Raw genomic sequence first — 25,420 nt, 5'->3', positions numbered from 1 at the left:
AGGAGGAAGGACCAGGATCCTGGGATCATGACCTGAGCCAAAGGCAGAGGCTTAACCCAATGAGCCACTCAGGCACCCCTGTGTTTAACATTTTGAGGGACCACCAAACACTTTCTATCTCTGTTGTCTCACAAAGCCAGTGAAGAGAGAATTCAAAGTGAAGAATTCTAAGTCCCCATTTGGCAGCCAAGGAAACTGAGGCTGGGAGAGGTGGCCCCATACCATCCTGAGGCTAATGGCCATCAGATTATTCCCTGTATGCTTAGTGACCACTGGGTGCTGGACTCTTGCTAAGGAAGGGGTTAGGATTGGGCCCCTCATAGTCTTTGCATCTCTGGACTCTGACAGATCTGGGTTTACCTCCCAACTTGGGCAAGTTGCTTCCTTCCTCTGAGCCTCCACCTCTCTACCTATAAATAATCCTAATCCTTCCTTTATTGTGGAGACTTAACATGGTACTGTAGGCAGAGAAAGGTACCTATATTATGCCTTTGATTTACGAAGGCTTGAACAAATAAGAACGTGGTCGACTGAGGCTTGGGGGTGTGAAGTAACTTGCCAAAAGTTGGCGATTGGCTCCACCCTAAAAGCATTTTTGAGAAATTTTCTGAAGCTTAATCTTTCTGGAAGCTAGTGAGGAGAAATTTCTAAGGGAAGTCCTCTTGGGTGGGGGGCAATTTGCTGCTAGGTTGCTTTGCTGTTTGGGGAGCTAACCTTTGATAACACAGAATCTTGCTGAATCAGCCTGGGGTAGCCTGTGGTCATGAACCACAACTGGTTCCCTGGTGGAGGTCACCTTTGCCCCAACCCACTCACTCCTCCTTTCTGGTCTATAGTTTATATCAGCACAGCAGGAGGCAGGGTGACTTCCGGTGCCCCAAACAGGCACAGGCCAGGCACTTCCTTGCTTCCAGGCATGGTCTCCTACTGGTCCTTCTGTTGTGGGGCACCCTTCTTCCTTCCCTCTCCTTTCTGCGGTGCATACACTAGAACTTTCAGGCTCTGGCTTCTACCAGCCCTTCTAATCTCCTCTCCTCACGGGTTCCTTAGTCCAGCTCACTGGCCTCTTGCTTCTTGACGATGCTACCCTCATTCCACCCTACGGCCTTTGTACTTGCTGCTCACTTTGCTTGGAATGTTCCAGTTCATGTCTTCCTATCATTCAGGATCACTCAAACATTACTTCCTCCTAGAAGCCTAGCCCTGACCACCCTGCGTAATCTTGTGAACTAGGTTCCCAGTCCCTCCTTGTGAGCTCATTCTATTTACCACGACCCTTACCTGACAATATCTTAGTCATTTGTTTATTTATCTTATGTATGCATTTGTTTATTTATTGTTGCCTCCCCCACTTGGAGGGAAACTCCATGGGAGCAGGGACCTGTCTTGCTCAGGGCTGCATCCCCAGGGCTGAGACCAGTGCCTGGCACATAGCATTCAGGTGTCTGTCAACATTCAGTGTCTGTCAACTGACTGACTATTGTTCTTCTTCTCATAAACATGAATTTTCTTCCCCTTAAACTGGTTCATGAGGTTAAATACCTTTTTATACTCAGCCTCCAAGTCTTGGGAGTCTCCTCCGATGGGCCCCAAGGGCTAAATTCCTGACTCTGTTCCTACCAAGCTGTGTGACTTTGGGCAAGCTACTGCCTATCTCTGGGACTCCAATTTTATTTTATTTTATTTAATTTATTTATTTATTTATTTAGAGAGTGAGTGAGAAAGAGCATGAGAAGGGAGAATGTCAGAGGGAGAAGCAGACTCCCTGTGGAGCTGGGAGCCTGATGCGGGACTCCATCCCGCCACCCCAGAATCATGACTTGAGCCGAAGGCAGTCGCTCAACCAACTGAGCCACCCAGGCATCCTGGGACTCCAATTTTCAAAGAAAGTTCTTAACCCCCCCCCCCCAATCTAGTGAAAGCTCTGGCTCCAAGTCTCTCCTGAAAAGATAAACGCACGATTTTGCCCATGATTTTAAGGGATTTAATGATTCCACCAAGTCCAGTGCTGGACTTCCCCTCCAGCTGATCCATATTGAGTCTGATTTATTCATTGACGCGGTTGGTCAGCAGGTATTCAAACAACACCAGTATTTTGGGCCTACCCTCATGGTGGGAGATTCTGGGGCCCCCAAATTTCCAAGCTCTGGACTCTGAGGTTTCCAACAGCAGGGAGGTGGGGGTGGGGGGTGGGCAGAAGGGACAATTTCAGCTAGACTCTCTGGTCTACATGGTCATGACTAGGTTAGCTAGAGGAGCCAGAGGGGCAGCTGGGGTACAGCTTGGGAAGGGGGCATAGACAAGCTCCTGGAAGAGGGATTGGGTTTTGAAGGATAAATGGGATGGTCTGGCAGGGAAGGGCGTTCCAGCGTAGGAAACAGCTTTGGGGGATTTGAGGGAGGGAGGAGAAATAATAACACACATTTACACAACATATTTTTAGGAAAAGATCGCTTGCAGGTGGCAGTCTCAGGCCCACCCCAAGAGGGAAGGAAGATGATTTTACGGTTGAGAAGAAAGAGGCGCAGAGATGCTAAGAGCCGCCCTCCAGGCCATATAGCAGGTAAGTGGTGGACTCGGGTCTAGACACCCCCAGGCTTCTTCTAACGGGGCTTTCTTATTGGCCGACAGACAAAAGAGTTGTTTCTGATAGGGTGAGGTATGTGGGGAGGGCCGAGCCTGATTAGTGGAGGGAGGAGTAGTTCAGTCGGCCAGGGAGCCCGAACGTGGAATTTAGTTGTCTGTGAAGCGGGAGAGGAGTGTCTGATTGACCGAAAGAAGGGAAGGCAGAGTCTGATTGGCCGAGGGCTAGAGAACATTTAATTGACTGAGGCGTAGGAGGGTGGAATCTGATGGGCTGAGGGGAAGTCGGAACGAGGTATCATTGATGCCCGCAGTACCTTTTAGCTTCCAATCCGCAAATCCCGCAAATCCCGTGTCCCTGGGCCCTGGTAGAGGGAGGTGGAGATTAATCCCCCACCAACTGTGGGGAAATGGAGACAGGTGTTTGTGGAGGAAGGGAGGGGGCTGGGTCGCTCCAGGCAGAGTCCAGGAAGGACACCTTCCTAGCCATACCTGGTGAGAAGCAATCTTGTTCGCATTCCCCTTCACGACCCCCTCCCCCAGCATTGTCTTTGCCCCCTCGGTGCTCCTGCTCTCCCCCGGAAGCAATCCCCAATGCCGGGAGCAAGCTGTCATCTCTCTAGCTTCTGAAGACCAGGGCCTCTCCTCCTGCCGCCCGCCCCGAGGGGTGTCCTGCACCCGCCTGGCTCCTTATTGCCACCATCTCCCCTTTTCCCTCTCTTCCCATTTTCCGTCTTTCTCTCCATCCCCTCCTTTCTTCTCCCCAAGTTAGTCTCCATTTCTCCATCGAAAACGCCAGCCTAGATGTGGCCCAGGCCCAAACCCTTGGCGTCACCCCTGACTTCCCTCCTCTCACACCCACATTCCGTCTGTCGGCAAGTCCCGTCACCTCTAAAGCAACCCCTAATCCTACCACCTTTCACAGCGCCATCCCTCCAGCGCGGCTCCTCCTCCGGCTCCTCCCGCCGCTCTGGCGCCCCCTTTCGTCGGTGCATCAGAGCCGGAGGGAACCGGGAAAATCCGTCAGGCCTCTGCGCAGTCAGCATCCTCCCCAGCTGGGAACCGTCCGTGGCGCCCTTTCCCCAGAGGAAAACTTGAAGTGCCTCCTAGGGGCACAATCCGTCCGGTCACCTCCCAGCCCCTGTGTCCTCCCACTCTCTCCATCGCTCACTCGGCTCCAGCCTCACTGGGCTCTTGGCTCTTTCTTCAGGCATGGTCCAGCCTCTGGTCCCTGCTCAAAGAGCACCTCAGGGGTCTTCCTCATCCCCTTGCCTCCCTGGATCGTCCTCCACGGCGCACATCCCATAAAATAAGCTTTTTGCTTATGTGTTTCCAGTTATGCTTTATTGCATCTCCACGGCAGAACAACAACTGGTACTTCCTGGGAGCTTGGCGTTTGCTGAATGAGCATGTGCTCTGTGCTCGCTGGGGCTGGGGGAAAAAGGCAGGGAGTGAGCAAGAGGCTGTCTACACGCACAGAGCTCCCAGCTAAACACACCGTTCCAAGAGCGAGTTTGCTGTGACTGAGGATGCACGGGGGCTGTGGCTGCATGGAGCGTGAGCTTGAACTGAGCTCAGAATTTAGGGAAGCCCTCAGAGAACATGGCCTTTGAGCTGATACCTGAAGGAGAAGTAGGAGTTAGCGGAGCAGGGGAGAGGGAAGAGAATTCCAGGCAGAGGGAACTGCATGTGCAAAGGCTTTGAGGGGGAGAGAGATGGCCTTGGAGGGTTTGGCAAGATGGTTGCAAGTGGCAGTGAGCAAGAGTGTGGTGAGTGATGAGTTGAAGGAGGTGTTTGCTGCTCCATTCACCCCACATCCCTGAACTGCTCTGGTCTTTGCTCCAAACCATGAATTACCTCCTGCCTTGTCTCCACCCTTCTGCCCCCTATTTTGTGTCCTGGGAGGCTGACTTGAATGGACCACTCAACCTTTGCCTTATGGCTTCCAGTTGGGTTCAACCAATAGGGAGCCACAGCAAGCACTGGAGGGAGGGAGGAGACTGAGGTCAGGGTATTAGTATCTCATCTCTTCTCCTGTGTGGTCCATGCAGGCTGCCTGTGCCCCTCAACCAACAGCTCTTGCCAGGCAGTCCTCTCTCTGCGCATAGCCCTATCAAGTCCAGGTTCTAGCAACTGCTTTTGCCCTGTAGCCCCAGGTCCCAGGGCTCTGGGGTGGTAATGGCTCCTGGATGTACTATCTTTTTGAAATAGTGCTTTTATTAAACTCTTTTCAAATTAGTGTTCTGTTTCTTGCTGGCTCTCTTTTTTACTGAGGTGAAATTCACATAATATAAAGTTAACCCTCTTGAAGTGTATAATTCGGTGGCATTAGTACATTCACAAATATTGTGCAACCATATCACCGCTGTCTAGTTCCAAAATTTTTCCATCATCCCAAGAGGAGCTCCTGCACTCATTCTCCTTGGATATGGGCTCTACTCCTCACGGCCCCTGTCCCCCTGTCACTGGTCATCCCTGATGTGCTCTGTCTCTAGATTTACTTCTTCTGGTCATTTCACAGAAATGCAGTTATACAATGCGTGACCTTTTGTGTCTGGCTTCCTTCACTCAGCATGATGCTTTCGAGGCTCACCCATGGGGTAGCATGAGTCAGAGCCTCATTCTTTTTTATGACTGAGTAATATTCCACCATATGGATGGACCACATTTGTTTATTTCTCCGTTGATGGATACTTGGGTTGTTTCCACCTTTTGGCGACTGTAAATCGTGCCGCTCTGAATCTGTGTGGACATATGCACATGCAGGGACACTGAGTCCCTGTTTTCACTTCTTTTGGTTATATACTTAGGAGCGGAATCGCTGGCTCATATGGTAATTCTATGTTTAGCTTTTTGAGGAACTGCTAAACTGTTTTTCATCGCGGCTGCACCATTTTACGTCTTCACCAACAGTGTTGGAGGAAACTGCTCTTCTTTTTGTCTCTGCCCCCAAAAAGTCTGCTGTGAGCTTCTGGAGGCCCAGGAAAAACTCTTCCCCTCACTCCTGCCATGCTCCTCCTTTGTCCACTTGCACACGTTTTTCTGGGACCATCTCCATAACCTGGCCACCACTTCTGTCTCACCCTCCCACTTCGATTATAGTTTGTTTGTTGCTACCAGGCTGAGGACTCTGATGCCTGGGAACCACGGAGCCCTGTCCCTTCCCAGGCCCTGGGCCCCTTGCCCTCTGGGCACAGGCCACTCTTCCTCAACCTCCCAGATGTGGCTCATCTCTCCCTCCAGCTTCATGCCTCTGCCTGCCCTCTCTCTAAACACAGCTGTGATCCATGCTTCTGTCAACGAATTCTCTGTCCACCTCCTCCCAGGTGACCTCACTGACCTACTCGCTGGGCATCCATGTACTCCCAGGACAGGTGACTCAGAGATGCTCTTCTCCTGATGGGCCCAGCTGCCTCCCCAGTGCCTCTCCTTGGCAGACAGGGTGTCAGCACTGCTGACGCCTGGGGCGGGATCATTCTCCTGGTGGGGGCTGTGCTGTGCATTGTAGGATGTCCAGCTGCACCCCTGGCCTCTGCTGACTGGATGCCAGTAGGTCCTCCCCCTCTACAGTGTGACAGCCAGAAGTATCTCTGGGCATTGCCAAATGTCCCCTAGGGGGATAATCTGCCCCAGTTGAGAACTGCTGGGATCGCCCAAATCCAACCACATGCCCCAAGTGTTGATGTCCGTCCAGCCCATGGTCTGTGCCAAGCCTGGGGCCGAGCACCCCGCAAACCCCATTTCATCTTGCGATCATCGCCTCCGTTTTATCTGTACAAATATGGGGGCTTACAGCAGCCACGTGACCTGCCCAAGCTAACAGCCAGGAAGCCTACTGGGCCCTTCAACTTGCTCCTCCTTCCCTGTCCCTATCTCTCTGAGGGCAGAGACACTGAGCTGTTACCCACTCCTCTCTTCTTCTCCATCTCTGCCACCTGAAACCCCACATCCAGCCAGGCACCAAAGCAGATGTCCTTCACATCCCTAAAAAGTCCACATCCCTGGGGTGCCTGGGCGGCTCAGTCCGTTGAACATCCAACTCTTGATTTTGGCTCACCTCAGGGTCCAGGGATCCAGCTCCGAGTGAACTCCGCAGCCAGCAGGGAGTCTACTTCTCTTCTCCCTCTGCCCCTCCCCCCTACTCATGCACTCTCTCGCTCTCTCTGAAATAAATAAATAAATCTTTAAAAAAACCCCACATCCCTGACAAAATCAATAAGCTCCACTGTGCTTTAAAACACCAATTAGGGGCGCCTGGGTGGCTCAGTGGGTTAAAGCCTCTGCCTTCGGCTCAGGTCATGATCCCAGAGTTCTGGGATCAAGCCCCGCGTCGCGTCGCGTTGGGCTCTCTGCTCAGCAGGGAGCCTGCTTCCTTCTCTCTCTCTGCCTGCCTCTCTGCCTACTTGTGGTCTCCGTCAAATAAATAAATAAAATCTTTAGAAAAAAAATAAAAATAAATAAAACACCAATTAAAGGGGGCTCCTCTCCTGCTCACGCACCATCCAGGGCTCCCCATTGCCTGCCAGATCAACCCTCAGCCACTTGGGCTGATTTTCAAGGCCTTTCACATCCTCTCCTGCACCCCCTCCTCGTCTCTCACGCCCCAGGGCTAGAGAGAGTCACCTGCCCAGCCACACCCTCGGGTTTCTCTGAGCCCAAGCCCCACCCCCTCTCCTGCATCTGTTGAAATCCAACCTCTCCCTCCAGTCCCAGCTCAGATGTCACATCCTTCACGTAGCCTTCCCGTCTGCCTCCTCCAAACACCACAGCTTCAATTATTTGTATTGCCTCTTCTTCCCTTAGAAATGCCGCCTCCTCTCACCCTCAAACAGGGCCCAGCACCCAGTGAGGGAATATGCCTGAGACGGAAAAGGGATAAAGACATCAGCCAAGTTTATCACCTGCCAGGACAAGTGGGCGTCTAACGCTGGCTTTAAAATTCCCTCAAAGTTTCGAGCCCCGCTGTGTCTTCTTTTCTGGAATTTGGAAGAGATTGCTGCCTAAGAGTTCCCAAACTTGAATTTGGGACTCTTTGGCTTTGTCCTTCATCTTTGTCTTAATCCAGACAGATGGCTTCTGATACCGAAATTTTAGTCATTCCCAATCTTCTGCCACCGGTTTTGATCTATCTACGTACTACCTTTTATTACTTAATAGTTTTCTTTCAGTGGTCTTCCTCTAAAGCCTTATTTTATTTTTTGAAAAGATTTTATTTATTTATTTGAGTGAGAGCACAGGCACAAGGGGCTGGGAGGGGCAGAGGAAGAGGGAGAAGCAGACTCCCCACTGAGCAGCAGCCACCCCCCTTAATCCCGGGCTCAATCCCAGGACCCCAGGATCATGACCTGAGCCAAAGGCAGACGCTTAATCAACTGAGCCACCCATATACCCCAAGCCTTATTTATTTTATTTTATTTTTAAAAAGATTTTATTTATTTATTTATTTGGCAGGGATAGAGAGAGAGAGAGGGGGATCACAAGCAGGGCATAGGAAGAGGGAGAAGCAGGCTTCCCCCTGAGCAGGGAGCCTGATGCTGGGCTCCATCCCGGGATGTTGGGATCATGACCTGAGCTGAAGGTAGATGCTTAACGACTGAGCCATCCAGGCGCCCCCAAACCTTATTTATTTTAAAGCAAAATTTGTATAACTATTATTATATCCACAGGCAATAGATTTGATATCTAGGGTGAGTCTATTTTTTTCTTCTACGGGTCAAAGCAAATGTTTCATTTAACAAAAATACATAAAATAGAAAATGAATCGAAAATATTCCTCCATGTGCCATCTAAAATTACCAGGCCAACATAATTTACATCAGACTTTGGACACTTGTGTCAGACTTTGGGGACCAGCTGGAGTATTTTCTGTGTGGTTCGGACTTGTGAAAATACATTTCTTCATTTCACTCGTCCCATCTTTTCTTCCCCCAGCTTCATTAAGGTGTAACTGACAAAAATTTAAGGTGTACAATGTGACACAACATTTATTCTTGTGTTTCAGGTTTCAGCTGGCCACCTGACACCCAACTCAGATAGCAGCTTCCCCTCTACCCCGTTGCAAAACCCTGTTACATCCTGCTTAAGCCTCCAATCCACAAGGGCAAGGATTGGGTCTGTTTTTATTCTCTGTCATGTTCCCAGTACCTAGAAACATGCTTGGGTCTTTCCACAGCAGGTCCTTTCAACTGCAGGGATTTATTCTAAACCAAGTGCTGCCTAGCCCTGATAAGCTGAGCCTGGGGTCTCACCCTCAAGGAGACCCTGGTCTCAGGGGGAGACAGAGTCAGCTAAAGCAGGACTTGCCTGATTGAAACTTGGGCATGGACGGGGCTGCGAAGCCACTGCTTTCTCAACTAGGGCATGCAGAGCATAGAGCTAGCTGTCAGGATTTGCTGGTGAGGCAGAAGGCTGGAAACTCCATGGTGGTTAGTAATAGTCCGCACGTACCTAGCACTTACTGTGTGCTCAAATACAAAAGTGCTCCCTATACCTCGAAGCAGGGTTTCTCAGCCTCACTGTTGTGGACATTGGGGCTGGGTCATTCTCTTTTGTGAGGGGCACATTCTCAGTGTGTGCATTGTAGGACTTTTCGCAGCATCCCTGGCTCTACCCATTAGATGCCAGCAGTACCCCAGCATCCAGGTGTGGTGGCCAAAGTGTCTCTAGACATTGTCAAACTGTCTCCTGGGGGACAGAATTGCCATGGGTGGCAACTGTTCCCCTAAAACATTACAGCCATCATCTAAGATGGACACACAGAGAGTAGCTGAGGGAGTCATTTGAACCCCCTGTCTCCAGAGTGCATGTCTAACCACTAGCTGCGTGGTTTTGTGTGTGGTCCCGGCCCCTGGCCCTGTCCTTTGAGACACTAGCACTGCTCAGGGTCTGCTCCGCCGCTTGGCCCCATCCCCCAGGCTAACCAGCCCCAAGATTAGACTTCCCAACTGGTTGGCCCCCGAAGTGAAGGATGGCTCATCTGTAGTCTATAATCAGTAATTTATTTGTGACCAATCAAAAGGCTTTGGAATGATCATCCTGGGGAAAAAAAAATCTGAATTTCCTTGTCCTTCCTTCGGCTTCTTTATGGTTTGCTGTGGTTTTGGCTTTGGAACTCACTGGGAGGAGGGTGATGTTTCTCAGGGGTTCAGGCTTCTCAGTGTCCGACCTGATCCTTGACTGACCCCAGCCAGTCACGCCTCTCCTCCAGCCCACAGCATGTGCCTTAGTTTCTCCAGATGAGCTGGCAGTTATGGCTGGAGCCTTTGATCTCTTTAGTCTCCCGTGGGTTGGGTTTTTTTTTTTTTTTCCCCTTTGACAGCTATTTCCTGGGTATCTAGTATGTGCAAGATCTTTTGGCCCCGGGGAGGCAGTGGAGAGCCAAAGACCAGCTGTGAATCCTTCCAACTGTCGGCCCATTTGCCCAGATCAGCCACCCGTCCAACCATCCACCCACCAAACCAGGAATGGTATCTCTGTTTCACATCCAGGGGTGGGGCTGACCCTGTCTGGACCCATCTGGAGCAGATAAACTGGCCAAGGACAACATTCTAGCGGGATGGTCAAGTTGGCTGACAGTGGGTGGGTGGGGTGGGAGGAGCAGGACCAGAGTCTGGTGCTCCTTGTTGAGGCTGGAGGTCTTCCTGGAGGAAGCAGCCCCAGGTGGTGGTGGAGCCCCAGGAGGGTGGGTTGCATCCAGAGGGAACAGAAGGGCTGGCTCCCAAGGGCCAATGGAGTCTAAGGATTCCTGGGAGCCCAGTGGGGCCTCGGGGTAGCTGACCTAGGGACCCCTTTCCAAGCTTGGAAGCAGGTCCTGAGATGGGGGCTTTGCGGGGTACTGGTGTAGAAGGGGGGGGTGTTAAGGAGCGGGCCACCGGGGGATCTGGGCAATAACTAGAGCTAGGCACCAGCAGAGGGGCAGGGAATGTGGTGGTTTCGGGCTGCTGGGTGTCCAAGTCTTTGTATCTCCACAAGTCTCTTCTGCTGTCTCTGCCTGTGTCTTTCTCTCCATCTCTCCACCTGTCAGTCTCTCCATCTCTGGATCCGTTCCTTTCCCTGTCTGACGTTCTCCATGCCTCCACGTCTCTGTCTCTGGTTCTCTCCATCTCTGGGGGCCCAGCCTTGGTCCCCGCCCAGAGGCTGGCCAGGCCGGGGGCGGGCCGGGGGCGGGCCTCGCGACTCGACCGGGCGGGGTTAAAGGGCCAGACCGCGGGACGGCGCGGTCAGAGCCGAGGTTGCGGTGCGGGCGGATCTGGACCGAGGGCGGGAGGCCGAGACCCGCGAGGTGAGTGAGCGCGAGGGGCCGTAACCGGAGCCCGGCCGCACCGCTGCGCGGTAACCCGAGGCGCCTGGCGCGGGTGCCCGCAGTGTGCCAGAGAAAGTCTGTCTGCGCCCGGCCGCGGCCAGGAAGCCCCGGGACCCCAGCGGCGGCTGCGGGTTCAGGACGTCAGTCTAGGGGGGACGTGGGCGTGTCTCTGACGGTCGCCGCGTGTGAGCGCTTTTTTTTCAGTGCTCGCCTCGGAGTCCTGGGAGTATCCTTTTTGGGTATCGGTGGTGGGAAGGGACCTCAAGAAGAAGCCCCTCCCCATCAGGACCGCTGAGGCCGTCTCCTAGGGCTGATTGGAGTCACTGGACATCGTCTCACTCATGGACTTTACGCTTGTGTTCCGGCTGCCTTCATGGCCTCTCTATCCACCCATGGTAGGCACAGAGCCTCCAAATGCCCCTTTATGAGAAGAGGAGATGCCCTCGCGGGCCCTCAGAGTTGGCAGTGAGGGTTGTGTTAAGCCCCGTAGTTAAGCCCCGTACTGGCTGATGTTTTTGCTGGATGCGGGAGAGATCCATGGTCCTTGGTGTCCCAGGGCTTCACCCTCTCTGCTTGGACCAGGGGGTGGCTAGCCAGCCCAGACCATGCCTGGTGGCTGAGGCCCGCCAGCTGGGGAGTCTCAGGCTGGAGGTGGGAAGGAGACAGGGAGACAGTGGGGGAGCTGGGATTTGAACAAACCCGTCCTGTCTGACCCCAAAGTCCTGTGCACTTTCCGATGGCCCCAGTCTGTCTGTACAGCCCAGCTTGGGTTTCTGAAAGGTAACATTAGCTCTGGGCTGGTGTCCAGTGGTGACCTGGGTTGGTATCCACAGAGGGGCTCGGATGATTCCGTAGATAGAGAGTGGGACCCCATTTCTTCTCCCTGGCAAGTGTTGGGCTCCATTCTCCAAATCCCAGATGGCTGGGCAACAGTAGTGAACATGGTGGCAGCCTCAACAGCAGTAAGAGGCATATTTGATCAAGGGCTTGCTGTGTGCCAAGTGCTGAGCTGAGTACTCTAAAAACATGGCATTATCATCAAAGCCCCGTGAAGTGGGTAATATAGTTCCTGTCTTACATACGAGGAAATTGAGGCTCAGAGAGATGCAGACCTTCCTCTGAGGTCACACAGCTAAAAGGCAGAGCCTACGGAATCCTTTCTGAGGCTCATGTCCAAGTGTGGCCACACTTGGTTGGGATGGTGGGCTGAGACAATTGCAGTTCTGGAATGATCTAGATTACTGGTAGTTTTTTTTTTTTTTAAACTTCGTTTTCTGTTAGGATCTCCTTTGGGCCAAGGAAGCTGCAGGCAAAAGCCTACATATGCCCAAAGCTGTAGTAAAACTCTCCTTCCCACCTCCATTGGCCAACTTGGCTCTGCCCTTAGAAATGCCCCTTGAAATTCTTTCTCAGAACCCCAGAAATTTGGAGTAAGCCTCCTCTCAGCTCAGACTTCTAGGCAGTTTGGGAGTCTCTGGTGTCAGGCAGCCCTTTGGCATAGAAGGGGGGTGCTGTGAGCAGGGATGGGGGTAGGTCGTCTCAACTACAGGTTTCCGGAGTGAGTGCAGGGCAGGGCAAGGGTATGGGGCAGTGGAGTCAGTGTTGGGGGTCTTGGCTGCCAGGCTGCCAGTGGGCTCCAGGACCTGTGGTTCAAGGAGAGGCAGATATGTGGTTTCTGGCGGGCGGGGGGGGGGCGCAGTTGTGTCCTGCATTCCTTCTCAGGAGCCCACACACCTTGTATGACAAGTCCCCGACAGGAGGCCGGGCTAACCTGACAAACCAGCGCTCCATGGGCGTGGGCCACTGAGCGAGTCGCTGGCACCTCAGTTTTCAGATAATGCCGGCCCCAGGAGGACAGGTGGGGCCACTTCTGCCAGGGTGCGTCCTTGCCTGGTGTCTGATGCACCAGAGGAGCGGGTTTGCCAGCCTCTTGGAGCATCCTGAGAGTGTCAGCTTTGAATTTCTCTCCCTCCAATAAAAGAGTGATAATGGAAATAGGAATGATGGCTAAAATTTGCATGCCTCCTGCCAAACCTCATCTCGCTGAAGTGTCCCAAACAACCTTAAGAAGTATCGGACCTGCTGTTATTAACCCATTTCACAGACTGGCAAACAGAGGCTGTGGGGAGGGGATCAGACTCTACTAAAGGCTGCTTACTTGGGGAGGGGGAGGGCTGTGATTTGAATCCAGGCTTGTCTGAATAAAAAAATGCACATTTTAAGAGAGATGCAGTCCCAAAACAACATTTTATTTTTAATTTTTTAAGTTGAAGTGTAAGGAGTTTTTGCAAGTTGAACCCATACATGTCACAGAACCCATATCAAGAAAGAAACAGCTCTCTGAGCCCCAGAACACCCTCTCCCTAACTGAAGCATCTTCATTCATTTTTCATTAATTTCAACTAATTAACTTTTTTAAAAGAAGTTTTGAAAAAACAACTTTTAAAGCTTTCATTTATTTATTTGACACACACAGAGAGATAGTGAGAGACAGAGCACAAGCAGGGGAAGTGTCAGGCAGGCAGAGGGGAAGGGGAAGCAGGCTCCCTGCTGAGCAAGGAGCCAGATGTGGGGCTTGATCCCAGGTCCCTGGGATCATGACCTGAGCTGAAAGCAGGCACTTAACTGACTGACCCACCCAGGCGCCCCATTGGAAAATCTTTTTAAGTAATCTCTACACCCAATGTGAGGCTCAAAATCATAACTCTGAGATCAAAAGTCACACACTCTACTGACTGAGCCAGTCAGGTGCCCTTCAACTAATTAACTTTTAAATAGGCTTTATATTTTAGAGCAGTTTTAGGTTTACAGAAAAATTGTGCAGAAAGTAGAGTCCCAAAACACCCCTCAACTTCCCACAATTTCCCCTACTGTTAACATCTTCCATTAGGATATGTTTCTTTTTAAAAAATATTTTCTTGTTTGTTTATTTACTTTTTACAGAATTTTAAAAAATATTTATTTATTTGAGAGTGAGAGCACGAGAGAGAGAGAGAGAGCATGAGCGAGCGCACAAGCAGGGGGAAGGGGCAGAGGGAGAAGCAGACTCCCCACTGAGCAGGGAGCCCAACATGGGACCTGATCCTAGGACCTTGGGATCATACCAGAGTTGAAGGCGGATGCCCAACCAACTGAGCCACCCAGGCACCCTGCTTATTTGTTTATTTTAGAGAGAGTAGTAGTGGGGGATAGGGAGAATGAGAGGGAGAGAGAGAGAGCCTTAAGCAGACTCTGCTGAGCGCAGAGCACAGAGCCAGACATGGGGCTCAATCCTATAACTCCAAGATTGTGACCTGAACCAAAATCGAGAGTTGGATGCTTAACAAACTGAGTTACCCAGGCACCCCTAGGGTGATATGTTTCTTACAACTGATGAACCGATGTAAACACAGTATGATTAACGAAAGTCCATTGTTTACATTAGAACTCATTCTTTGGGTTATACAGTCAACTGATTCATCTTTATTTTTATTTATTTTTTAATCTTTATATTTAATTAAAACATTTTTGAATGAGCATTATGTGCTCATATTATAGAAAGTCAAAAAGTCCCAAAGACGGACAGAGAAAGTTAAGTTTCCCTTCCCCTCCCACCTCTAGTTTTTCCAAGCCCCTTCCAGAAGTAATCATGATAAATTTCTCATGGGTCCTCAAAGCCCTTTTTTTTTTTCATTTTTAAATATTGAAGCAAACTTTATCTCATATAAAATAACTATTTAAAAAGGAAAAATTCAGGGGCATTTAGCACATTCACAGTGTTGTACAACCATCACTTCTATCTAGCTCCAAAACATTTTCATCTCGCCAAAAGGAGAGATCCCGTCCCTGTTAACAGTCACTTGCTTCTCCCCCCAGCCCCAGGCAACCACCAGTCTGCTTGCTGTCTTTCTGGATTTGCCTGAACATTTCATATTAAATGGGGTCAGACACGCTAAGCCTTTTATATGTGGCTTCTTTCACTCAGCGTAATGTTTTTGAGGTTCATTTTTGTTGTATCTATAGCAGGACCTCATTCCTTTTCATGGCTGAGTAATATTCCATTGCATGAATATGCCGCATGATACACATCCATTCACTTGTTGAAGAACCTCTGGGTTGTTTCTACCTTTTGGCTATTCTGAATAGTGTGGCTATGCATATTTATATACAACTATCAGAGTATGTTTTCCATTCTTTTGACTATATACCTAGGAGAGGAATTTCCAGTTCTTTTTTTTTTTTTTTAAGGTTTTATCTATTTGAGAGAGAGAGCAGAAGCAGGAGAAGCGGCAGAGGGAGAGGGAGAAGCAGACTCCCCACTGAGCGGGGACCCCCCCCTCTGATGTGGGGCTTGATCCCAGGGCCCCAACCCTATGACCTGAGCCAAAGGCAGACGTTTAACCGACTGAGCCACCCAGGCACCCCTTGGAACTGCCGATTCTATGTTTAACTTTTTGAGGAACAGTCAACCTATTTCTCAAAGTGGCTGTACCACCTCAAAACTCTTTGTAGCACTTTTTTGGTGGTGGGGGGGGCTTGGCAGGTGTGCTCTTGTTTGGAGGCGGGCAAGAGGAACCCAGGTACAGAAAGCAGAGGACTCAACTTCCCCAAATTAATGAGCTTTTCCCATGAGCATCAGATGGACTTCTTGCTGTTGTTACCATTTTGCAGATAGAAGATGGAGGCTGTCAGGATGACAACCAGTTGGCGATCTATCGTGTGTGTCTTTCTGCTTGGAGCAGAGTCTGTCCTGGGAAGAGCTGTAGCCCACGTCTGGCAGAGGGGGGTGGGCCCGGTACTTTAGAACTCCCCTCCCTGGCCCACCCTGGAGCAGGCTCCTTTCTTCGAGCGCTGGTCTTTTCTCTTGTGCAGCTCACTCCCATTTCAATTTCTTGGGAAGGCATTTCCTTTGTCAGGATATCAGCTGGGATTTTTCTGGGTGGGGGTAGAGGTTCTAGCTGTGACTCCATTCAGAAGACTCCCCACTGCCTTTGGCAGCTACTAGGAGGATGAAAGAAATGACCCAGAGTGCCACTGCACACAGATGGTGCTCAATAAGGGAGGTGGCTGATTGTGGTGAAAGCGGACTGTCTGAGCAGAGGTGGGCCTGGAGGATGAGGAGAAGCCTTCGTACACAGAGCTGGGGGAAAGGCATGCCAAGTGGAGGTAACAGCATGTGCAAAGGCTCTGAAAGGGGAATGAACTTGGCTGGTGATCAGAGTGGCTGGAGTTGAGTGAGCGAGGGGGAGGGCAGTGGGAGAGAGTTGGAGGGGTCCTACAGGGGCCAGGGACACAGGGCACTGTAGTCCGTGGGAAGGAATCTGAATTGTGTTTAGAGTGTTATGGGGAACCATGGGAGTATTTTGAACAGGCTGTGATCTGATTTAATTTTAGGAAGATCCCTTTGGCTGCTGTGTGGAAAGTGGACTGCTGCAGTGGGGCAGGAGGGAACTAGGGAGACCAATGGGAGGAGGCTACTGCACTGGTGGCCTGACACGGGTCGGGATAATGGGATGGAGAAAAGCAAATGGGTGTGAAAGGTATTTAGGATAGACTAGTGGCAGGATCTGATAACAGATTGAATGTAGGACAAGAGGGAGGAAGGAGGTGAGGTGAATATGACGGTCTGGGATATGCCCCTGGGGGACATCCAGGAGGTGGCTGGACCATTAGGAGCATTGTTGAGACGTGGGTGTCACCTCAGAGACAAGGTCACAAAAACCATGGGAGGGGGTGAGATTCCTAGGGTCCATAAAGAGAGAGAGAGAGGAAGAGATGATTCAGGACCAGTCTGAAGGAACTCCAACATTTACAAATTGGGTGAAGTGGGATCTTTATGGCTGCAGTCGAGGATGGGCAGGGGTCAGCTCCTGAAGGGCTTTGGATGCCAGACTGAGGGCAGTGGGGAGCCATGGAGGGTGTTAGAGCAGTGGAGTGAAGACAGACCTTCAGAAAGGTGACTGTGGTGTCTGGGATGGCAGCCAGACTGCAGTCAGGTTGCCCAGGGGTTAGAGAGGACCCAGAAGTCTTGGGTCTGCCAAAATGGCGATACCACCTGACACCAGGCCAGGAGAAGGTCACACTGGGGTGGATCCTAGAATCATCTTTTACAGTCACCTCCAGTTTCAGATAGGGAAACTGAGGCCCGGGCCACACAGCTAGTCAGTGGAGTCAGGATTAGATAGAACCCAGTTATGAGTGTGTGCGCACACATGTGCATTTAATAAGAAAGCCCCTTTCATTTAGGTTCTTCATTCAGGTGTCTGCCCAGCTAGCCCTCCGCAGAGAAACCCTCCTGGACCACCTTATCTAAAAGGATTGGTCTGTATCATCTTACGCTGTGTATGAGTTTCCTGTGGCTGCTGTAACAATTTACCACGGACTGGAGGGCTTAAAACAACACACATTTATTATCTCGTAGTTCTGGAGTCCAGAAGTCTGAAATCCGGGTGTTGGCAGGGCCGCACTCCCTCTGAAGGTTCTAGGGAAGAATCTGTTTCCTGCCTCTTCCAGCTTCTGGTGACTCCGGTGTCCCAGGGTCTGCCTCCATCTTTGCACAGCCTTCTCCTCTTCAGCGTGTCAGATCTCCCTCTGCCCCTCTCTCTCTTTTGTTTTAGAGAGAGAGAGAGAGAGTCTGAGCACATGAGTGGGGGGAGGGGCAGAGGCAGAGGGAGAGACTCTCAGGCAGACTTCCTGCTAAGCCCTATGTGAGGCTTGATCTCATGACCTTGAGATCAGGACCTGAGCCAAAATCAAGACTTGGATGCTTAACCAACTGAGCCCCCCAGGCGCCCCTATCCCTCTGCCTCTCTCTTGTAAGGACACTGTCATTCCAGCTGGGGCCAACCAAGACAGTCTAGGCTATTCTTCTCATCTCTAGGCCCTTAACTTAGTCCCATCTGCAAAGACTTTGCCACAGAAGGTCTCATTCCCAGGTTCCAGAGAACTGACGTCTTTGGGGGGCCCGTATTCAGGCACTCCCAAACCCACTTTATCTCCTTCAAGACATGCAGTGTGTTTACATGGTGTTCTGTCATGTCTCTTGGTGGCCACCTCTCTTAAGGGCCTGGACCATGTGTGTCCGGCTCTCCATTACATCCCCATGCCCAGAACAGAGTCACACACATGGGAGGAGATCAAACATGATTTGCCAACTGAATGACAAAGTAATGCAAATAGAACACTTGGTGAGAAGCCTGGCATGTGAGAGCATTAGAGGAAGGTCAAGTTCTGGATCATAATCACTGGCTGCCTTCCCTGGCATGCTGGGGGAGAATCACAACCCTCTATTAAATCGGTAAAGAAACAAATATCCACAGCTACTCCCTCGTGAGTGTGTCACCTGGAGCTGCCCATGACCTTCTGCCTGGGACTTGTGACTTGGAGCTCTCTGGGCTTCATTTTGAGAGGTTATTTGCTTCCCACCTCCACCCCTACCTGGGCCTTCCAGAGGGCATATCACCACACCAGCCAGTCTGTCTTTTTCAAAAGATTTTTGGGGGCACCTGGGTGGCTCACTCAGTTAGGTGTCCAACTCTTGGTTTCAGTTCAGGTCATGATCTCAGAGCTGTGGGATCGGGCCCCGCATCGGGTTCCATGCTTAGGGCAGAGTCTGCTTGGGATTCTCTCTCCCCTCTCCTTGTAAATAAATAAATTTTTAATAAACAAATAAATAAATCTTTAAAAAATTAAAAAAAAGATTTTTAATTGTGGTAAAATACACATAACATTTATTATCTTAAACATTTTAAGTGTACAGTTCAGTGGTATTAAGTACATTCACATTGTTGTGCAGTTGTCACCACTGTCCATCTCCAGAACTTTTCTTTTTTTTTTTGAAAGTACTTTTCCCAATTTATTTTTGTTTTTTATTTTTATTTTTTTTTTTATTTTCAGCGTAACAGCATTCATTGTTTTTGCACCACACCCAGTGCTCCATGCAATCTGTGCCCTCCCTAATACCCACCACCTGGTTCCCCCAACCTCCCACCCCAACCCCTTCAAAACCCTCAGGATGTTTTTCAGAGTCCATAGTCTCTCATGGTTCACCTCCCCTTCCATTTTCCCTCAACTCCCTTCTCCTCTCCATCTCCCCATGTCTTCCATGTTATTTGTTATGCTCCACAAATAAGTGAAACCATATGATAATTGACTCTCTCTGCTTGACTTATTTCACTCAGCATAATCTCTTCCAGTCCCATCCATGCTGCTACAAAAGTTGGGTGTTCATTCTTTCTGATGGAGGCATAACTTTTCATCTTCTTCAGTTAAAACTCTGTCCCTGTTAATCACTAACTCCAGCCCCTGGGCCCCTCAAGCCCCGCACTCCCCCAGCCCCTCAAGCCCACTATCTACTTCCTGTTTCTGAATCTGACTCCTCTAGAGACCTCTTTTAAGTGAGATCACCTAGCATTTGTTGTTTGTGTCTCTTATTTCACTTAACGTAATGTCCTCGAGGTTCATCCATGTTTTACCAGGTGTCAGAATCCTTTTTAGAGCCAAATAATATTCTCCTGTATGAATGGACCACATTATGGCCACCTTTTGGCTATTGTGACTAATGCTGCTATGAACATGGGTGTGCAGATATCTGTTTGAGTTCCTGCTTCTTTTTTTTTTTTTTTAGGATTTTATTTATTTATTTGTCAGAGAGAATGAGAGAGAGAGAGAGCGAGTGAGTGCACAAGTGGGGGTCGTGGCCGGCAGAGGGAGAAGCAGCCTCCTCTCACAGAGCAAGGAGCCTGATGCGGGACTTGATCCCAGAACCCTGGGATCATGATCTGAGCTGAAGGCAGATGCTTAACTGACTGGGATCTACCCAGAAGTGGGATTGCTGGATCATATGGTGATTCTATGTTTAATATATTAAAAAAAGATTTTATTTATTTATTTGACAGACAGAGATTACAAGTAGATGGAGAGGCAGGCAGAGAGAGAGGAGGAAGCAGGCTCCCTGCTGAGCAGAGAGCCCGACGAGGGGCTTGATCCCAGAACCCCAGGATCATGACCTGAGCTGAAGGCAGAGGCTTTAACCCACTGAGCCACCCAGGCACCCCTATGTTTAATATTTTTGAGGAACCACCATACTGTTTTCCACAGCAAAGTGGCACCATTTTACATTCCCACGAGCAATGCATAAGGGCTCAAGGTTTCTCTGCATGTTTGCCAGCTCTCATTTCTTTTCTTGATGGTAGCCATCCTTATGAGTGGTCCCGTCATCTGCATGACTTATAGTGTAAGTCAGACCAACTCAATGGGGCTCTCCAAATTTGGGATGACCCACCCATACATCTTCTGTATGGAGGATATAGTTGGGCATTGGCTGACAGAAGATCCAGTGGGTCTGAGACCCTAATGGAAGGAAACATGGGCAGGAGTGGATGGGAACTGGGGACTCAGGTGAGGACCTGGAGTTCAGGGTTCCTTTAGCTATGTTGCCCCAGGAGGTGGCTGGTTGGACTGAGTGGAAAGTAGAGATGAAGACAGGACCTATCCATTTTCAGGAATGTCTGAGATCTGTGAGCCCCCAAAGTGATGGAGTTTGGCCATTGGTGGGGGTTCAGGGGGCCTCTGCTAGCTCCCATCTCCCTTTAATTAGAGGAACTGAGATTCAGTTGTCCAGAAAATGGAGAGAAGGTAAGACCTAAGTGCCCTTTAAGATTCCATAAAACGAGGCATGCACTCCCTGAGTGTGGTGCATGGCACATTGCAATGCTCCATACCTGGTCACTGTGTTATTTTTTTTTAAGATTTTTATTTACTTGCCAGAGAGAGAGAGAGTACACACAAGCAGGCAGAGAGGCAGGCAGAAGCAGCGAGAGAAGCAGGCTCCCTGCTGAGCAAGGAGCTCGACGCGGGACTCGATCCCAGGACCCTGGGATCACGACCTGAGCCGAAGGCAGCGGCTCAACCCACAGAGCCACCCAGGTGTCCCTGGTCACTGTGTTATTAATACTGTTTTTTCCTACCCACTTTATTTGGGTTCCTTCAAGAGCTGACCCTCGGGCAAGGATTTGAGTGCAAGGAGCTTATTTGGGAAGTGACCACAGAACATATCAATAAGGAAAAAGGAAGTGAATCCCAAAGAATTGGAAACAGGGACTCTGACACGTACCTGTACATGCATGTTCATAGCTGCACATTTCACAGTCGGCAAAGGTGGGAGCAGTTCGGGTGTTCATCAACAGATGAATGGATAAACAAATTGTGATACATCCTGACAATGGAATATTATGCAGCAGTGCAAGACATGAAGTTCCAATGCACGCTATAATGAGGATGAACCTTGAACACATTACGCTGGGTGAAAGAAGCCAGACACAAATAGTCACATAATACATGATCCAATTGATATGAAACAAAGTGTCTGTAGAAGCAGAAAGCAGATTAGGGGTGCCTGGGTGGCTCAGTCGGTCAAGCATCCAGCTCTTGGTCTCAGCTCAGGTCTTGATCTCAGAGTCGTGAGTTCAAGCCCTGCATTGGGCTCTGCGCTGGGCATGGAGCCTACCTGAAAGAGAGAGAGAGAAAGCAAGCAAGCAAGCAAATTAGCAGTTGCCAGGGATTGAAGGTACAGGTGTATGGGGAATGGCTACTCATTGGGATGGGATTTCCTTTCAGGGTGATGAAAAAAATTTGGAGCTAGATGGAGGGGGTAGTTGCATGGTGAATGTATTAGATGCTACTGAATTGTACACAGTTGGTCTTTGGACAGCATGGGTTCGAACTGCATAAGTCCGCTTATATGTGGAATTTTTACAGTGCAGTCCCATAAATGGATTTTCTTTCTTAAGATTTTTGTAATCTTTTCTGTAAGAATATAGCATATAATACATATACAAAATATGTGTTAATTGACTTTATGTTATCAGTAAGGATTTTCCAGTCAATAGTAGACTATTTGTGGTTAAGATTTTGGGGAGTCAGAAGTTATATATGGAATTCTGACTGCTTTGTGGGTTTGGTACCCCTAACTCTTTCATTTTTCAGGGGCAGTTATACTTACAAATGGTTCACTTTATGTTGGGTGAATCTCACCTGAATTAAATAAAAAAGAAAAAGAGGCCAGGCAAGGGAAGGGAGGCATCTAATAGAGAAAGTTCCTGTGGTGGGCAGCTGGGTTTTAATCCCCCTGGGGAAGCCTGGTGGCTCATGTGGAGCCCACATCTCAGGGTCATGGCACCCCAAGGGAGAATGTATCTATCCAGCAACATTTATCAGTCATTGGTTAAGAGCTGCTTTCAACATGAGTGTGTGTGTGTGTGTGTGTGTGTGTGTGTGTGTGTGTGTGTTTAAATTTTCCAACATTCTGGCCATCCACATATGGGCAAGAAGTCAGGAGGGATGCCCTGCCAAGTCAAAGCTGAGGGCATGTGGACAGGGCACTGGTGCATTCATCTGGCTAGCTAGCTGAAGGTCACTGCTGGGGGAAGGTTGAGAGGTATCCTTGGGGTCTGGGACTCCTGTGTATTGAGCACCTACTGTGTGCCAAGTACACGCTGCTTCAATCCACAGGTCATCCTGTGTGTGTGCACACATGGCCAGAGGATGGCTCCTACTTGCACTGACCCCCTCATCCCATCTGTCCCCCCAGGATGCTGCCCATCACAGAACACCTGCTGCACCTCCTGGGAGTGGAGAAGACCACGTTCCGCCTGTATGCCGTGTCTGTGCTCCTCCTCTCCCTGCTCTTCTTCCTCTTCCGCCTGCTGATGCAGTTCCTGAGGCTCTGCTGGCGTTTTTACATCACCTGCCGCCGCCTGCGCTGCTTCCCCCAGCCACCCCGGCGCAACTGGCTGCTGGGCCATCTAGGCATGGTGCGTGCGTGTGGCTGGGCAGGGGGACTGGGCAGGTCTCAGGTATTCAGTAAGGATGATGGACCTGACCGTTTCCTCCATCCCTCAAGAATGCGGCTGGAGCCATGAACAGACCCATTTTACAGGATCGAGTATGACTGAGGCTCAGAGAGGGCAAGCAGTTTACCAGAGGTTACACAGCTCGATGAGGCAGAATGACTCTAAGGTTTTCTCTGTAACTTCAGGCCATTGCTTAGCAACAGGTACCAGTGCCTGTGAAAGTCGTCAGGTTCTGTGATCCCCAAGCAGGGGGCCGGGGGTGGGGGGATCTCCTGTCAACGTTGTTGCTCTGCCCCACCTCCAGTGTGCTTGTACCCTCTCTCTCATTCTCTTACCTTGCCTTTCATGTCTCACTTCACACACAGGTGTTAAGCATTAGATCAGGTGCTTTAAAAATATTAACTCTGTCCTCTTGACAGTCCTCGGAGGTGGTTCCCATGACTACCCCTGTTTTGCTCCTGAGACTATTATGGCACAGAGAGGTTAAGTAGCTGGCCCTAGGACACACAGCTTGCCGGTGGCAGAGTTGGGGTTCAAACCCAGGCCATCTGTCTCCAGAGTCCCTGCTCTTAGCTCTGTACCCTCTGCCACCTCTTGTTTTGGGATGATGAAACCTGCACTTTTCTAGAAGGGCTTCAGAGGTCAGAGGAAGCCAGACTCTTGAGGCTTTTAGGGTCCTACAGTCCAGCTCCTAACTGCCTATGGCCCTCATCTGGTCCCCCTTCCAGGCCTCAAGGAAACAGAGGGACAGTTGTGGAGAATTCCTGGTTCCGGCCTCATGCCAGGTGCAGACGTGGAATTCAGAGAGGCTGTTCAAGGGCGGTTGGACAGGGCCGGTTCTGAAGTCCAACCTTGACCCTGCAGGCCCAGCCTGCCTCCTGGGGCCATGAGTTCTCAGTGATTCCATGGTTTCTCTTGGGTGTAGATGGGCTCAGGGTGAACCTGGTTGAGAAGGAGACACAGGAGCCAGAGAGAAGTCATTTGCTGACTTGTTCACTCATTCATTTATTCATTTGATTGGCAATTGCTGGGCCTTGCATTTGGCCAGGCAGGGGGTTAGGTCCCTTAATATCTGAGCTCTCCCCTAATTCTCATAGCCTGTGGAATAGGGATGGATCTACCCAATATTATGGATTTGATCTTTAGAGCTCAGTGAGGTTAAGTGACTCGCCCAACGTCACACAGCTGCCGTGCGCAGATCTGAGCTCAGATCCTTCTGACCCTGGGCCCCAAATACTTCCGCCCTGTGTTTGTTAAGAGCATGCATTTTGGAGCCCGGGGGCCTCTGTTCAGATCCTGGCTTTGCCGCTGTGGCCAGAGACGCCAGTGCCTGCCTGGACCCTTCGGCCCATTTCTGGATGTGATGGCCTGACCTCCAGCTGCCAGAAGCCGCATTCTAGGGCTTGTTCTCACACTGTGCACTGTGGGCTTGAGAGTTGATGCCCCGGGAGTGACCCCCAGCCAGTGACTATGGGACGGTAGGAGTTGATGTGTAAACACTCCAGCTTACTTATCCTCTGCTGGGTTGACTTTGATTCACGTGTCCCCTAGAGGTCCCCAGGAAGACGGAGCACTGAGTTGCCATGGCCATAACTCTCTCGGCAACTCCTCCTTTACTGGCTGCCTTCCCTCCCTGTCTCACTTTCCTTAGTCCCCTGCCCACGTTTTTGGGGGATCCCCCTCCAAACGAACCACTAGCTCTAGCTAGAGCTCTTGTTTCAAGACCTGCCTCTGGGGAAGCCCAAACCAAGACACTGACTCACCTGTCACTTCAGACAAGTCATTTGGCCTTTCTGAGCAAAGGAAATTGGGGAAAATGGTAGCAACTTCGTCACATAATACTTGTGTGTGTTGAAGGTATGAGTATGTGAGAAAGGTATGAATATATGAAAAGTGTCCACAGCAGTGCCTAACACTGCAACCCTGTGTATGTGTTAAAAATAACAATACTAGGGGCACCTGGGTGGCTCAGTTGATTAAGCACCTGCTTTCAGCTCAGGTCATGATCCCGGAGTCCGGGGATGGAGTCCTGTATCAGGCTCCCAGCCCCTCGGGGAGTCTGCTTCTCCCTCTGACCTTCTCCCCTCTCATGCTCTCTCTCTCTCTCTCTCAAATAAATAAATAAAATCTTTAAAAAAATAACAATACTAGTAATTTTATTCCTAACAGAACAAGTACTCAATAAATGCCAATCGTTATGATTGTGCTTATGGTTACTGTTTTTTATTTCTTGGACACCGGCTATGTGTCAGGCCCTTGTGCCGGCTCTCTCATTTAGTTCATTTGTGAATTTTCTCAACCGCCCTCAGACAGAGATTCCATTCTTCCCCACTTCTCAGATGAGGGAATGCTGGCTTAGCCAGGTGCAGCCTTCATTCAGCCAATCCTACAACTATTCTGGGCTCATTTGGAGGACAGGGGAGGTGGCCGGAGGGAAAGGCTAGGGGCAGCTGGGGCTGGGCTCCTCCTCACTATCTTTCCCTACCACCTCCTGCAGTATCTTCCAAATGAGACGGGCCTCCAAGATGAGAAGAAGGTGCTGGACAACATGCACCATGTGATTCTGGTGTGGATTGGACCTGTATTGCCGCTGTTGGTTCTGGTGCACCCTGACTACATCAAGCCCCTAGTGGGCGCCTCGGGTAGGTGGGCTGGGCCTTTGAGTGACGGGTTAGCCCTGAACTCCCAGAGCTCACCTGGGCTT

General features: G+C 50.3%; 1 protein-coding gene across 2 annotated transcripts in view; it reads left to right on the top strand.

Moving 5' to 3' along the window:
* Window positions 1-25,420, top strand: part of CYP4F22 (cytochrome P450 family 4 subfamily F member 22) — an 84,616-nt gene that overhangs the window by 43,098 nt on the left and 16,098 nt on the right. The window contains exons 1-3 of one of the 2 annotated variants that reach the window (XM_080799045.1): window positions 10,811-10,864; window positions 22,455-22,677; window positions 25,214-25,358. In XM_080799045.1, coding sequence (XP_080655171.1) covers window positions 22,456-22,677; window positions 25,214-25,358 — 367 coding nt within the window. In that variant the 5' untranslated portion in view covers window positions 10,811-10,864; window position 22,455. Of the gene's footprint in view, window positions 1-10,810; window positions 10,865-22,454; window positions 22,678-25,213; window positions 25,359-25,420 lie in introns of those variants that run through there. The other variant, XM_080799046.1, reaches the window with a different exon arrangement.

Source organism: Martes martes (genome assembly GCF_963455335.1).
Source record: "Martes martes genome assembly, chromosome: 1".
Classification (NCBI taxonomy): Eukaryota; Metazoa; Chordata; class Mammalia; order Carnivora; family Mustelidae; genus Martes; species Martes martes.
The sequence above is the reverse complement of the archived record's forward strand: the minus strand, read 5'-3'. Positions and strand labels throughout refer to the sequence as shown.